This window comes from Gracilinanus agilis, chromosome 3, assembly GCF_016433145.1.
Source record: "Gracilinanus agilis isolate LMUSP501 chromosome 3, AgileGrace, whole genome shotgun sequence".
Lineage (NCBI taxonomy): Eukaryota > Metazoa > Chordata > Mammalia > Didelphimorphia > Didelphidae > Gracilinanus > Gracilinanus agilis.
The window spans coordinates 206,316,057-206,331,275 of NC_058132.1; the positions used below are offsets into that span (position 1 = coordinate 206,316,057).

Genomic DNA, 15,219 nt, shown 5'->3' on the forward strand with positions numbered 1-15,219 from the left:
TTGATTCATGACCCACACTTTCTCTTTTTTGTTTTTAAGTAGACTAGCTTGTATCTATTATAAGCTACATTATAAAGGTAAAGTATGGACTTACTTTGCTTTTATACATTTGATTGAAATTATCACATAGTGCTTGTTTAGTGTTTTATAGGAAATAAGTAGTTTTTATTTATTATAAAAATGTGTATGTACATTTAAATGTACATACATATATGTTTATATGTATATATGTATATCTATGTATATACATGTAATCTATGCATAAATGTATGCCTGTCCATTTCACATCTCAGAATGCAATGTATTTGTCATAGGCTACTTCAGTAAGAAAACTCTCTGGATCAACACAGATTAACACCTGTTTTGTAGCTTGTGATTCCTTGGGGTTATTAAGAGGTTAAATGACTTGCTCAGGGTTATACAGATAATATATGTGAGAGGCTGGACTTGAACTTCTTGATAGTGAGGTCTGCTCTCTGTCCACAGTGTGTGTATGTGTTTCCTGTGGCAGAAAAACTGGATTCCTGACATTTCATTTATTTGTAGCATTAGGGAGTTGTTTTTTACAAAGATCTTGAATAAAGCATAGGCTCAAGAATAACTAAGATAATTTTAATATTCATTGAAGCCAAAGAAACAAATTTAATTTTATGTAACCAAATTTTTCTTTAGATGGAGCAGCCATGCGGGCTGGAGTACAAACAGGTGATCGAATCATCAAGGTCAGGAAGAATTTTTTTCTTTCATTGATATTCTGTAGAATGATATTGATGTACTTCTTGACCAATGCTTTCTTAAATAGCAACCCAGTGGCATGTCATGCATATGTTATAAGTAAAAAAAAAAGATTGATTATATTTGAGTTCAGATTGACTAATGTTTGTCAAAATTTTACTCATAGAAAAGGACATTGTGTTAGGAGCTAATAATATGAAGATTAAACTAGACATTGTGCCTGTCGTCAAATAGTTTATATAACCTAGTTGGGATTTGTCAAAAAATGGTCTATTAGATAAAAATGTGAAGTCTCTTAAGTTTTAGAGGCCTGGTTAATACATACATTCATAATATTTGAAAATGAACTTGTTAAAATGTTTATAAATTAGACTGGGGGAATGTAATATTTTTCTAAAAACGTTAATTACTCCTTTATCTTTTTATTTGGGTATTCTACATCTTGGCTGCAGAGTTTGTTCATAAGAAAAAACAAAAATGTCTCATATTTCCAAGTACTCTTCACAGTGGAGGATTTGAAAGGTCATAGTGTGATAATGTCATCATTTGAATAGGATATAATGTGCTTCATTTCAAAAGACCATATCTTATGCTCATATACCTTATAGTGTTAAATGTACATTAATTACCAATATTAATAATGATGAAGAAGGAAAATGGGGTCAAATGTATACAAATTTTCTTATATCTCCAATATATCATATCATAGATATTTTGTATTGTTTGTACGAGTTTGTAGATTTGTATCCTTTACATTGTTATCATGAATCAGATAAAACCAATTCCCTTTGTCTTATAGGTAAATGGAACTCTAGTGACTCATTCAAACCATTTGGAAGTGGTAAAGCTTATCAAATGTAAGTGTTTATGACATTTTTAATTTGACATTTCCTGAAATATTTAAGAAATATCTGTGCCTGAATCAAAACTACTAATTCACTGATTTCTTTTTGTATTATGGACTCAATTTGTAGAGTTCTCTATATTCATAATATTGGAAACATCTGAAAGAAATACACTGTACTTTAGGGAATTTCTTAGGGATGGAGAGAGAGGGGATGAAAGGAAATGAAAGGTTGTACTGCATGATAAATTAGAAGGGATCTGAGAGATCATCTCATTTAGCTACAGTTTTCCCCAAATAGATCTAGGAATCATCAATGTAGAGATAACAGTTAAAGCAGATGGCAGTTGATGAGGTTACAAAGAGACTCTAAAGTATGGGTTCTTAACCTAGAATGGTCCGGGACTTCAAAGAGTATGTGGATAGATTTGGGGGGTGGGTCTTATGAACTAGGAACTTTTAATATTTTGATAATTGCATTTCAACATAATTGTTTTCCTTTGTAACTTTATGTACATACTTTGTTTTAATGTCACCACCCTGTTAAAGGGTCTATAACCCATGAAAAGTTAATCTTAGATATATATAGAGAAGACAAGGGCCCTGGAAGAATATTTGCAGTGAGAGGGGTTGATGTTTGGATATTGAGCCAGTAGAGGAGACTGGAAAAGAATAGTCAGACAGATGGGAGGTAAACTGGAAGAGTGTAATATGAAAACTCAGAGAGGAAAAAGTGTCCAGGAGGAAGAAAGTGGTCAACAGATTCATATATACAAGTCAAGAAGTGTCAGGACTGAGAAAAGACTATTAGATTTGATGGTTAAGCAATCATTGATAACTTCAGAGAGAGCCATTTCAGTTGTGTTCTTGGCTTAAAAGCCAAATTGAAAAGAGTTGAGTCAGTGAGGGGAAATAGACAAATTTTTCAAGGATTTCTTTTTTTCCTAATCCTTACCTTCTGCCTTGGAACCAATACTAAGTACTTGGAACTACTAAGTACTTGGAATACTAAGTATTGGTTCCTAGGCAGAAGAGTGGTAAGGGCTAAGCAGTGGAGGTTCAGTGATTTGCCCAGCATCACACAGCTAGGAAGTGTCTGAGGCCAGATTTGAACCCAGAACCTCCCATCTCTAGGCCTAATTCTCAATCCACTGACTACTTAGCTGCCCCTTTTTCAAGGATTTTGTCTGAGAAAAGGAAGAGAGATATAGAATGATATCTTGGAGATTTTTTTTAGGAAGAGAGAGATTTGGAAATGGTGGAAAACAGTAGGAAATTAACCAATTGACCAGAAGAGCTTGAAGAATCATTGGTGATGTAATCTGCTGGAGAAGTTGAGAAATATAATCAAGTATGCATTTTGAGGAGTTGACCGTAGCAAGGAGAAGAGCTACCTCATTGTCAAAGACTGTTTTGAAGATAACATCAAAGAGTTTTGAAGTAAAGAAAATGGGAAAAGAGGAGGCTCAAGTTGAATGATTACTAAAATAAGCTACAAGATATATGGGGAGCTGCAGGAGGGAAAAGAAGATATAAAATAGCTTTTATGGAGATTTAGATAGGAAATTATGTAGGATTAGGCACTGACTTGTTCCAATATTTTTTGTTCCAATGAGAGTCCAATTGAGGTTGGATAACATGAGATTATAATGTACCCAGTCTGCACAATTGTAGGATTTCTTCCAGGTTCATTTAGTAGCTACTAAATAGGAACAGAAATAGGTGGTGGGAGTTACCCAGGATTGAAGTTTTATAAAAGAGTGTAGCAGGACAAAGGGGTCAAGGGATTCAAGAGATGAAGACAGTGAAGGGTTGAAATGGCTATTCATTGAGTTGAAGTTGGAGATTGAAGGTGAGTAAAAATCAGATCAAGGTTAATGACTTGAAAGAACTGAGGAGTAAGGAGAGTAGAAGTCCTCCTTTCATTGAGATTGAAGAATAGATGTAGGGAGAGGGAAGAGGGATAGATGGATTGATAGTTGGTTGTTCAGATAGTAGAATGTCAGTTTCTAATTTGAGAAGTGGAATACTTGCAAGTAATGGCAATACATATTGTGTAATCCCATGGTATATGACTGAAGGAGGTTGAAGAAATGGGAGGTGAGAGAGTTTGAGGAAGCATTTATATCAGTATTAAAAGTTCATTAGTATAAAGGAGGGGGTTAGGGAGTATAGAAAAAGATGGAGAGTCAAGTGCTGAATTCCTTAAGAAAGGGGGAGAGGGGCAGCTAAGTAGCACAGTAGATAGAGCAGCACCAGACCTGGAATTGGGATGACCTGGGTTCAAATCTGGCCTCAGACACTTTCTAGTCATGTGATCCAAGGCATTGCTGTTCATCTGTCTTGGAATTGTGTTCATCTGTCTTGGAATTGATACTAAGACAGAAGGTAAGGGTTTTTTGGAAGAGAAAAAGAGAAAGAAAGGAGGGAGAATGAACTAGGCATCAATATTTTACAAATCCCATAATTTTGGCTGGGTGGAAAAATTTTTTTAAATTATGTCAACAGAGTTAGTCTAGAAGAGTTTAAGAAGAGCAAGGAGTATTCCAACTCCTCTCTTCTACCCTGGTCAGAAGTTAAGGGCTACAGTAGGAATGAGAGAAGGTACAGCCCCTACTAGAGAGAATAGCCTTGAATTCTGTGTTGTTACACAAAGAGAGGGCTTTGTGAGAGCTAATAGATGGAAAAAGTGTAAAAAGGAAGTCCAGGATGAAGGGGAGTTTGGTTCCTGTGGAACAGAAATTCCAGAATGCACCATGGAAGAGGCATGCCAGTTTGGGTTGGAACATGGATGGAGTTTGATTGAGGAGGATGAGGACAAAAGAACATGACAAGGGAGCAGGGCACAGTATTAATTATTAGAAGATAAGAGAAAATGAAGAGGCCATATGAGTAATAGTGACTATTAGATGGGGAAAGAAGCTGTCATTCTCCAAAGGGTGTTGCATAGATAGCTGGGACAGGTCTGGCTCTATATCTATAAGGAGGCTAGAAGAGTAGAAGCCTAAGTATTTTGTGGGAGATGGGAAGATGACCCTCAGGGCTAGCAGAAGATACTGGTCAGTAGTCAAACCTGAATTTGGGTTTGGCCAAGACTTACCTAGAATCCTTGCTTTTTTTCTGGGTGCCTGGTATAGAGGAATGGAGTGTGGCATTGGTTGGTAATAAGCCATGGTACCCCAACAGGCAACCACAACTACTTCAGTTTAATTCCATTTTTTCCTGTTAGTGGGCATGGTTAGCACTACCTATCTAACTGTAAGGCATAAATTGAAAATGTAGATTCTTCATCTGCTTATTTTCTCCTGTATGGAATATCACAAGAGGGCAGAAATATCTTTCAAGAAGCTCTATGTAATGATCCATGGCTTGATATAATTAATGCAATGTCATCTGTGAATGGGCAGTTAGGTGGCTCAGTGGATTAAGTATCAGGCGTGGAGTCAGAAAAACTGCTTCCTGAATTGAAATGTGGCCCCAGACTCTAGCTGTGTGATCCTGGGCAAATCACTTAACCCTTTTAGCCTCCATTTCCTCATCTGTAAAATGAGCTGGAGAAGGAAATGGCAAACCACTTCAGTATCTTTGCCAAGAAAACCCCAAAAGAGGTCTCAAAATGTCAAATACAACTGAAACAAACATCTGTGAATACTAGTATCTAGAGAACTGTTATATATAGAAAAGCTCTTGCATTTGGATTTTATATAGGACATTTTCCATGATAACAACTAATGATATTTATGGGCATATGTGTTTATAAGATAAGCACTATTTGATATTGAGAAACAGAATCATGCAGGATTGTTATATGCATAGGAGACAGTCTTTTTCAGGAAAGCCTTTAGGGCTGAATTTTATTCTACTAAGACAGTGTTTTTGGCAATCTGGTCTTGTATTCTGTACAGTAATTTGAGAGGCAGTGTTGAAAATGAAAAGAGTTCTGGCCTTGGAGTTAAGAGAAAACTAGCTTCTAATCCCTCCTCTAGCATTTAGTAGTGTGATCATGGGTAAGTCCCTTAACCTCTTGGAGCCTAATTCAAAGGAATTGAGAAGCAATGTAGTAGTAGAAATAATATTTGCTTTGGAGTCAGAGGACCTAAATTTGAATCCTAGCTTAGATTTTTATTACCAGTAAAACTTTAAGCAAGTTATTTAATCTCTCTAGTTCTCAGTTTCCTTTTCTGTAAAAGGGCAGATTTATACCACATAGGTCATTTCCAGTTCTAAATCTGTAGTCTTCACATCTCACAGATTTTAAAATTAACAGCTTTTTATCCAGTTCAAGATGTTGTAATTGCACACAGTACACATCTTTATTTTTTATTTTCTTAGTATACCACTTTGTATTTCTAATTTATTGTGTATCAGTTTTATAAGACCACTTTTTTACTTTTCTTCTGATTTGGTATTAATTTTGGCCATAGCTTAAGCCAGCTGATCTGATTGTAGACACAGTTGAATCTTAAATGACTCCTGCAGTGGTATCCAGGTATAAACTACCCATTAAGAAATAAATGACTTTTTTTGGGCAATATTTTAAAAGTGTAATATATTTATATCTGAAAGAGACCTCAGAGGGTCTCAGATGAGATAATTGAAGCCCAGAAAGTTATTAAGTGAATTGCCCAAAGTCCCATATAGTTAGTGTCAAAAATGGGATTTGAACACAAGTTCTCTGACTCCATCTTCAGTAATTTTTCTACCATACCAATAATTTAATGTTAAAAGAAGGCAAAAAAGCCAGATAGATGATCCTTGGTCTATTGTGTCCCCTTATCACTGATGTATTCACTCTAGAAACTGAAGAGGACTTTGTTTCCTTCATGGGTTCCCATGGTCAAATTTTTCATCAGCTTCTTGTTATCCTTCTGGTGAAAAGCCCCATACTTAGCTGGGCTGGTCCTCAGCACACAGTCCATTTCCAGGACTATTTTCAAAGTCTCTTTAGTTTGATTGAACCTGCTGAAGCTTCTGCTTTGATGACATAGCTTTCAAGAACCATAGCTTCCAAGAACCCAGAGAAACTTCTATAACCTAAAATATCAGAATAAGACTTTTGTGAAGTCTGAAGTTCTCTAATACCTTATTCTTTGAACAGAAAATAATATATTTGAAATTCCCTAACTACTATGTGTGATATTTATAGTCTCTTGATTTCAGCTGGTCTTAGTATTAAACTTATTGTCTAGAACATGCCATTATTCTTTAAGATCCTCCCTTTTTAGAGATGATTAATAAATGATAATATCTTCTGTAGTAGCCAGTTTTTTTTAGACCTGAGAAATAAAGATTTTAATTTTTCAGTTTAATTTTTTACTTAAAAATGTAATAAAATAAAGCACTAAACTGGGAGGCAAGAGTTCTAGATTTTAATTTCTGCATTGCCACTACTTAATTGTGTGATATTGGATCATTCACTTAATTTCAATAAGCTTCCTCAATGTTTTTCTCCTCTAGAAAATAAGAGATTTGGGCAAGATGACTTAAGCATTCCTTTCAGTTCTTAATTCTTTAAATGTAAAGCTTCTGTAACCATAAAATATCCATATCAGTGCTATTTTCTTCCTTTTCTTTCTCCTTTCCAACTTCTGTTCCCCTTTTTCCTCCTTAGCGGGTTCCTATGTAGCTCTCACTGTTCAGGGACGCCCACCTGGGTCGCCCCAGATTCCATTAGCTGATTCTGAAGTGGAGCCAGCAGCCTTTGGACATATGTCTCCCATCATGACATCCCCCCATTCACCTGGAACATCTGGAAATACAGAGAGAATCACCAGTCCAGTGTTGATGGGGGTAAGTATAGTTAAAAAGTCTTGGAAAGATCCTACCTATATAATTATGTCTAGAGTTGAAAGCATATGTGTACATTAAAAATTATATGATCTGTTTTATAGTCCAAGAAATGAGAAAATATTAGGGTAACAGGTGATTAAAATGTACCAGGCAAATTGAGTAAGGGAAATATTTTACATTCTCTGCCTAGATAGCTTCCTTTTTTCAGTCAGTGCTATTAATGTCTAATATTTCTAAGAACCAAATTTAGTATAAGTTACATTAACTCAGAAATCCCCTTCTAATCATTTTGCTTTAAAAGGGTCATAGCTATGGGTCCTTGTAAATGGCCATCCTTAAAACAGTCTAGAATAGAGGAAATTCTTATTACTTATAAATTGAACAGAGGCACAGAGTTGTCCTTTTTAAATTTGTTTTTTGCTAACTTTTCTTCTTTTACTTTGTTTTTCAGGAAGAAAACAATGTGGTTCACAGCCAGAAAGTAGAAATTCTGAGAAAGATGCTACAGAAAGAGCAGGAACGGCTACAGGTACCAAATTAGAAATGGGACCAGTCTCAGTCAGTACCATATTAATAGTGTTCACTAATATCCTCACAGGAACAATAAGTAGCCTTTGCTGTATTAGGCTTTGGTGATTGACAAAATATCTTTCATAATTCTTCAGTTGTTGCAAGAAGATTACAGCCGCACACCTGCTCAGCGATTGCTTAAGGAGATCCAGGAGGCCAAGAAACACATCCCTCAGTTGCAGGAGCAGTTATCCAAAGCAACAGGCTCTGCTCAGGTAATACCACTATTTGAATGCTTTTCAGTCTTTCAGGTTTCTCTTCAAGAAATTTTTCAAAGAAGCTGACAAATGACTAAAGAAAGTCATGTATTTCATGTGTGGGAAATTGCAGAAATTTTGATCAACTAAAAGAAACTATGTCTTTGGTTAACTTAAATACTTAGGATTTCCCATTTTTATGCCTTTTAAAAAATAATAATTAAAAAAAATAATGTGGGCAGCTGGGTTGCTCAGTGGATTGAGAGTCAGGCCTAGAGATGGGAGGTCCTAGGTTCAAATTTGGCCTCTGATACTTCCCAGCTGTGTGACCCTGGGCAAGTCACTCGACCCCCATTGCCCACCCTTACCACTCTTCCATCTAGGAGCCTATACCCAGAAGTTAAGGGTCTTAAAAAATAATAATAATAATAATTTTCAAAGAAGTTATGTAAGTTTGATCTTATTTGATATATTATTATTATTTTTTTAACCCTTACCTTCTGTCAATACTGTGTATTGGTTCCAAGGCAGAAGAGTGGTATGGGTAGGCAATGGGGATCAAGTGACTTGCCCAGGGTCACACAGCTGAGAAGTGTCTGAGGCTAGATTTGAACCTAGGACTTCCCGTCTCTAGGCCTGACTCTCAATCCACTGAGCTACCTAGCTGCCCCCAATTTGATATATTATTAAAGAGTACTAAGAAATGCTACTCTGTGTTCATTGTGCCCCCTCAAAACAAGATGATATATCTTCTGTGGTTTTAATGGATTCCATTTAAAGGTTATATTATTGGTAGAAGTGATAGAGATAATGTCTTACTGGAAAAAATGACTATGCATTTGCTGTGGCAAAATTTTTTAAGTAAGTTCTACAGGATTAAAATCTAAACAATAATAGTTAACATTTATATTATACTTATTATGTGCCAGGCACTGTGGTAAGTGCTTTACCATTATTATCTCATTTTGTCTTCCCAGCAACTCTGAGAGATAGATGCCATTATTATCCCATTTTAGAAGTGGAGAAATTGAGTCAGACAGAAGTTAAGTTACTTGCCCAGGTTATACAGAAAAATCAGTGTTTGAGTCCAGATTTGAGCTCAGGTTTTCTTGACTCAAGGCCTGGCATTCTATCCACACTGCACCACTTTGCTGCCTATTTCAAGCTTCCATCTTAAAGCAGACCATTGTATGTAACATTTACATGAGGTTTAAAAAACAAAAACAAAAAACCTGTTCCTATGTCCATATTAGCTTATTTGTGATGGTTATCACTTGACACTGAATATTTCTATGTCGAAATCTCTGTCAGAGTTAGGATAGAGCATCTAGTTTAACAACTGTATTTTACAGATAGATAAAATAAGGCCTGAAGGAGCTATTCCTTGTTCAAGGTCAAACAACTGCTTAACAAAGGTTTAGATCCTCTGGTAGTGTGAATTGAATGAATTCCCCAAATCATAGAATTTCAAATTAGAAGGAATCTTCAAATTCCAACTCACTTATGTTATATATAGGGAAACTGAGGTCTAGAGAGGTTAAATGATGTGCCCAAGTTCACACAGGTAATAAGTGGATGATCCAAGATTTGTACCCAAGTCTACTGATTCCAATTCCATTGTTCTTTCTCCAAATTTCTCCAAAGCCTTGAGAATTTAATCAATCAAGCAATTAATTAATTTAAAATTCTATTTTTTATTGTTCTGTAAAAAATGCCTCCATACTGGTCATTGTTGTAATTGCACACTCATACATAACCAAAACCCCAAAATAAAAACATAAATACACTAATGCGAAAGATGACTCCAACAGTTCTTCTCTGGAGGTGGATAGCATTCCCCATCATAAGTCTTTCAGGATTGTTCCAGATCACTGCATTGCTGAGAGGAGCCAAGTTTTCAGTTGATCACTGTTCAGTATTGCTATTACTGTGTACAGTATTCCTCCTAGTTCTGCTTATTTCACTCTGCATCAGTTCTTCCAGATCTTTCTAAAATCATCTTGCTTATCATTTCTTAAAGCACAATACTATTCCATCACCAACATGTACCATATTTAGTTCAGTCATCCCCCAGTTGATGAACATGCCCTCCTCTTGAGAATGTTACCTCAATTCTATTGATAACATTATATTTTCTGTAATTTAGAGGTAATAGACAACATATGTTGTGCTTATATATCTGTATTAGAATGTAGTCCCCTTTTTCTGATGGTTATTTGTGTTTACTTTATAGCATAGTGTCTCAGTCTGTGACTCATTGAAATTATAAAGGGGAAAGGAAAGGTAATGAGCATTTTTTTGGTACTTACTGTGTGACAGGTACAGTGCTAAGTGCTTTACAAATGAGTTGGTTGACTAGAAGCTACAATGGAGTCATTTGGACCCTGAGGGACAAAAACTAGTAGACAAGAAAAGTAAATTACATGCTATTTTCACAGATTTATACTTTTCTAGCTTCAACCTACAATCACTTTAAGTGAGGTGATAGTTTCCTCTTTCTCATAGACCTAAAATCACAGTAGTCATTATAAGGTTTTTCCTTTTTAAAGTCTACCATTGTGTCATGTATGTTTATGTGTATAATAACCACTACCACAAACATTTGTTGAATGTTCGCCATTTGCTAGCTAGGTGCTGGCTCAGCTTCTGACCTGTAATGTAATCCTTTACTTTTGGATAGTCCCTGGTCCTTTGTCTTCTTGTTAATGGTTTGTTTTTGCTTTTTAAACCCTTAACTTCTGTGTATTGGCTCCTAGGTGGAAGAGTGGTAAGGGTGGGCAATGGGAGTCAAGTGACTTGCCCAGGGTCACACAGCTGGGAAGTGTCTGAGGCCGGATTTGAACCTAGGACCTCCCATCTCTAGGCCTGACTCTCAATCCACTGAACTACCCAGGTGCCCCCATTGTTAATGGTTTTTTATGCACATATACATGACATAAATGTATATTAAAATCTGTTTTAGGATGGATCTGTAGTTCTACCTAGCAAATCTTCTGGTGACTCCTTTCTACTCAATGAAGTAGAAGCAGACAGTGGTGATGGGTTGGGCAGAATTGATTGTAGCACTGGAGATGGTTCTCGACTCAATAGTGACATTGCAGATGTAAGTATTAAATATTTCAAACTTTAATCATTATTTGTTCTTCCCCATATTTACTTTTTTGTTTTGCTTTTAAAATTGTCTTTAGTTATTTGATCGATAATAGTAGATTGACAATGAAAATCATGAGAATCACAGGATTTTAGATATCATTTAGTCCAATATTTGTTTTATAGGTGTAGAAAATAATGCCCATAAAGGCTAAGTAATTTGCCCAAAGTTATGAGAAACCTACAGTTTTGGAGGCAGAGGATCTGTGTTTTCCAAGTACCCCTCTCCTCTTTGGCAAGTCATTTTCCCTTTATAGGCCTGCATCAGTTCCTCATCTGTAAAAAGTGAGCATTGAACTACATGACCACTAAGGTCCCTTCAACTCTAAATCTATGGTCTCCTCTGACTCTAAGTTTCCTAGCCCTGAGTCCAGTCCTTTCTACATTCTCATCTGAAAATTTATGCAATTATTTATTTCTTATTAACACCACCATTATCTTCTAACAAAGCAATATTATGAGCAAAAATGCTAAGTGCAATATTATATTACAACTTCCAGTTTGGGCCCCCCCCCCATTTCCATGTATACCCCAAACCTATTTTATTCCTTTAAAGAGAATGGAATTTCCCAATAAGCATCTTGTTACTACATAGCGAGGTTAATAATGTCATTGCTTTCTTACTGAACCAAGAGGTCATTTGCTGATATCTTTAAAAGCATGTTAATATTCCATTTGTGGTCAGAGTGACTCAGACCTGAATCATAGGGCAGACTGCCATTGCTGAGAGGAAAAGTTCCAGTCTTATTAGATATACTTCAGTTATTAGGCTATGATTATCACTAGGAATTTCTTCATTAATCCTTTACTTGCCAACAACATGAATACTTACCAGATTTTTAAAAGAGGCAATTAGTTGAATTTTAAATCCCTTCTATCAATATATTTATAATTATCTGTTAAAATTTTGTGATCTCAATGAGTTAGTCAAACCTGAATTCTTTTTAAGGAATAGAGGGAAGAAATTGACTAACCAGTTATTCAGTTCATCCTTTGAGGGCATTTCAAGTTTTGTAACTCAAGAAGAATATAGATAAAATTACAGTGATAGTCACTGTAATTAATTATTCTATATGATGAAATTATTTTCATGTCCAGCTATGACAGTACATGCATTCTTGGTCTATAATTGTTAATTCATTTAAATACATTTTTTAAAATCCTTTATAATAGTTACTGTATTTAGCATCATATTCCCTATATCATCCCTTTCCCCCCCCAAAACAATATAGGATCATAGGGTTACCAATGTAGAACTGAAAAGGGCCTTAGAAGCCATCTAGTTCAATCCTCCTATGTTAGAAATGAGGAAACTCAGGCTACAAGATTAAAGATCACAAAGTCATAGAGGTAGTTAAATATCAATGGTGATATTGATCTTCTGGACTGCTAAGTACTAGCACTTAATTCTTTACAGTTTTTGGAGCATTTCATACTCATTAATTCATGTTCAAAGGAAATGAAGAAAGTTCCAGATTCTTCTGCTTAATTTACAGTTACCTTTTTATCTCTTCTTATTCTTCTCTTGCCAGACATTTGAACCACCTAACTTCCCATAAGCAAATTAACAAAAAATCAAAATGCTTTATCTTCCCAAGCAAAAGATCTTAAGAGTTTGGAGAAGATAGAGCCTCCAGGTGTGTGAATGACACCCACCTTCTTTCCTCTTCTTTTTTTAGAGCACTGTTCATAGGTAGATTCAATCTGACTTAAGGAATTATGTTTTTGATTTTCAAAGAATTTAAAGGTAGAAAAGACTTAGAGATCATGTTATTTTATAGATGAGGAAACCCAGTGACTTTTCCATAATTAAAGAACAATCTACTGGAAAATGTAGGATGAAAACTGAGCCTGCAGATTTTTCATCTAGTGTCCATTTCTCTACACGTTATTGCTATGATATTGCTATTCTCATAGTGACTCAGGTGTGAAAATAATATGACTTATTTCATGGATTCAATAAGATGAGATTTCACTAAGACTTTTTTAATGATATTTCAATTATTTGTCATTTTTATATTTTTTTCCCCAAAAAGCAGTAGATTAAAGCTAGGTGTTGATAGATGGCCTTTTTTTTTTTTTGGTAAAAAAGAGATAACTTTAATAATTAGTAAGCCTGTAATATTAATCATATTTTAAAAGACTCAATATTAATAGCTAGTTTTCTTTCAAATGTTTTCCCATCTAAAAACATTGATTTAGATAGCTATTTTGGCTGGAAGTCATTAAATATAAACTTCAAGTGTTTAAGAGGCTTTAATAAGGATCATCATGACTTTTGAAAACTATGTAAATGAAATTTGAACATATTTTGGGCAAAAATGGATAAAACTCTTGAGACATTTGAATTTGACAAAGTTAATTTTATACTTTATGAAATGGAAAAAATAATACCTCCTCCTTATTGAAATTTAATTGTTATATTAGCTTGGAAAGTGAAAACTGCAAAAAGCTTTCATTGCTACTGAAGTCTCCTGATGTTTTATCAAATTGTTTTACTGGTTTTACATACATGTTCTAAAACTTTAGTTCTTCTTGTGCTCACTTGCACAGTAGTTTTTTCTTCATGCATCTTGCCACATGTTTTCCTTTTTCTTTTAGAGTAATTCAGTAATTCTGAAGTAGGTAGAAGATTTACTTTGGTTATGACTCAAGTTTTTTTCCCCCCGATTTCCTTTTTGGTGGACCTATTGAAACTCAGTGATTGATTTATTTATTTATGGTAGAGCCCCAGAGGTGGCTTGAAGGAAAGAATTTATCTAGAAGAAAGCCCAGAGAAAAATGAGATGGTGCAAGATAATGTGAGTATGTTACCCATACTATATTAGTGCTTTCTGTTGGTGTTTTCTATGCCTAAGTGAAATATACTCTGAGATTTACATAAAATATACAAATGAAGATTTAAAAATATTTTTAAGTTAGATTTGATTAGTGTTTTGAAATAAAGAATTATAACCAAGAATATTGTATAAAAATATTAAATGACTGGCAATATGAGAACTATTCACTCTAGTCAACAGTAAAATCAAGAAAGTCGAATAGCTAAAACTGCATAATATTTCTATTCTTTCAGTTTTCTTTGGAAATATTAGAGGCTAAAGGTAGTTAAAACATTAACTGATGTTTTAGGATGGGTTAATGAATGCTGTTATAGAATACCTAGAGGAATAACAAATTGCATCTACTTTTCAATTATTCACAAGTGAATCCACTTCTGTAGTTTCAGCTACAATCTCTGGGCTGATGACACCCATATTCTTGCCTTTGGTCTTGACCTCTCTTCACTACTCTAGTACACTGGTTTAGCTGACTGCTAGATATTTTCACTGGATTATAGTATCAATACCTGAAACTAATAATATAAAAAACTGAAATCATTACCCATTCACCCACCCAGTAAACTACTCAGTCAACTAGAAGCATTTCTTTTCTCACTTATATCAATGACACCATCATTCTTTTAGCCATTTAGACTCAAGATTTTTTTTACTTCTCTTATTTTCCCATCAGATCAATAACCAATTGGCTATTTATTCTTCTTTTATATTAATCTTTTTTTTTTTTACCTTTTCTGCTACAGAATAACCAATTTCAGGCTCTTACCTCGCTACTAGTTTTTGGGCAAAATTTATACACCCTTTTCTACCTCCTCTCCCTCAAACAACAACAGTCTACTTCACACTAGATTATAAGTTCTTTGAGGGCAGGAAATATACCTTATTCATTTGTATTTCTCCTAATTGAAAATGGAAATAGGAGCCATAGAATGTAAAATATAGTTAAGTTAATGTATATGAAATCACTTTATGTTTTATTGTTATTTCCAAAGATCACATATAAAAATAGTGATTAAATAAAAAGCGTGAAAAAATAAATGATCATTTTGAAATTTGCCACTACCTCCTTTCAAACTCTTACTACTTTTAGCCTGAA

At 34.8% G+C, this 15,219-nt stretch overlaps 1 protein-coding gene across 1 annotated transcript in view; it reads left to right on the top strand.

Moving 5' to 3' along the window:
- The first annotated feature begins 672 nt into the window (after nt 1-672).
- The window catches only part of ARHGEF12 (Rho guanine nucleotide exchange factor 12), a 70,557-nt gene continuing 56,010 nt past the window's right edge, over nt 673-15,219 (top strand). The window contains exons 1-7 of the mRNA XM_044669644.1: nt 673-722; nt 1,535-1,592; nt 7,191-7,369; nt 7,821-7,898; nt 8,035-8,154; nt 11,099-11,239; nt 14,013-14,087. Coding sequence (XP_044525579.1) covers nt 684-722; nt 1,535-1,592; nt 7,191-7,369; nt 7,821-7,898; nt 8,035-8,154; nt 11,099-11,239; nt 14,013-14,087 — 690 coding nt within the window. The 5' untranslated portion in view covers nt 673-683. The remainder of the gene's footprint in view (nt 723-1,534; nt 1,593-7,190; nt 7,370-7,820; nt 7,899-8,034; nt 8,155-11,098; nt 11,240-14,012; nt 14,088-15,219) is intronic.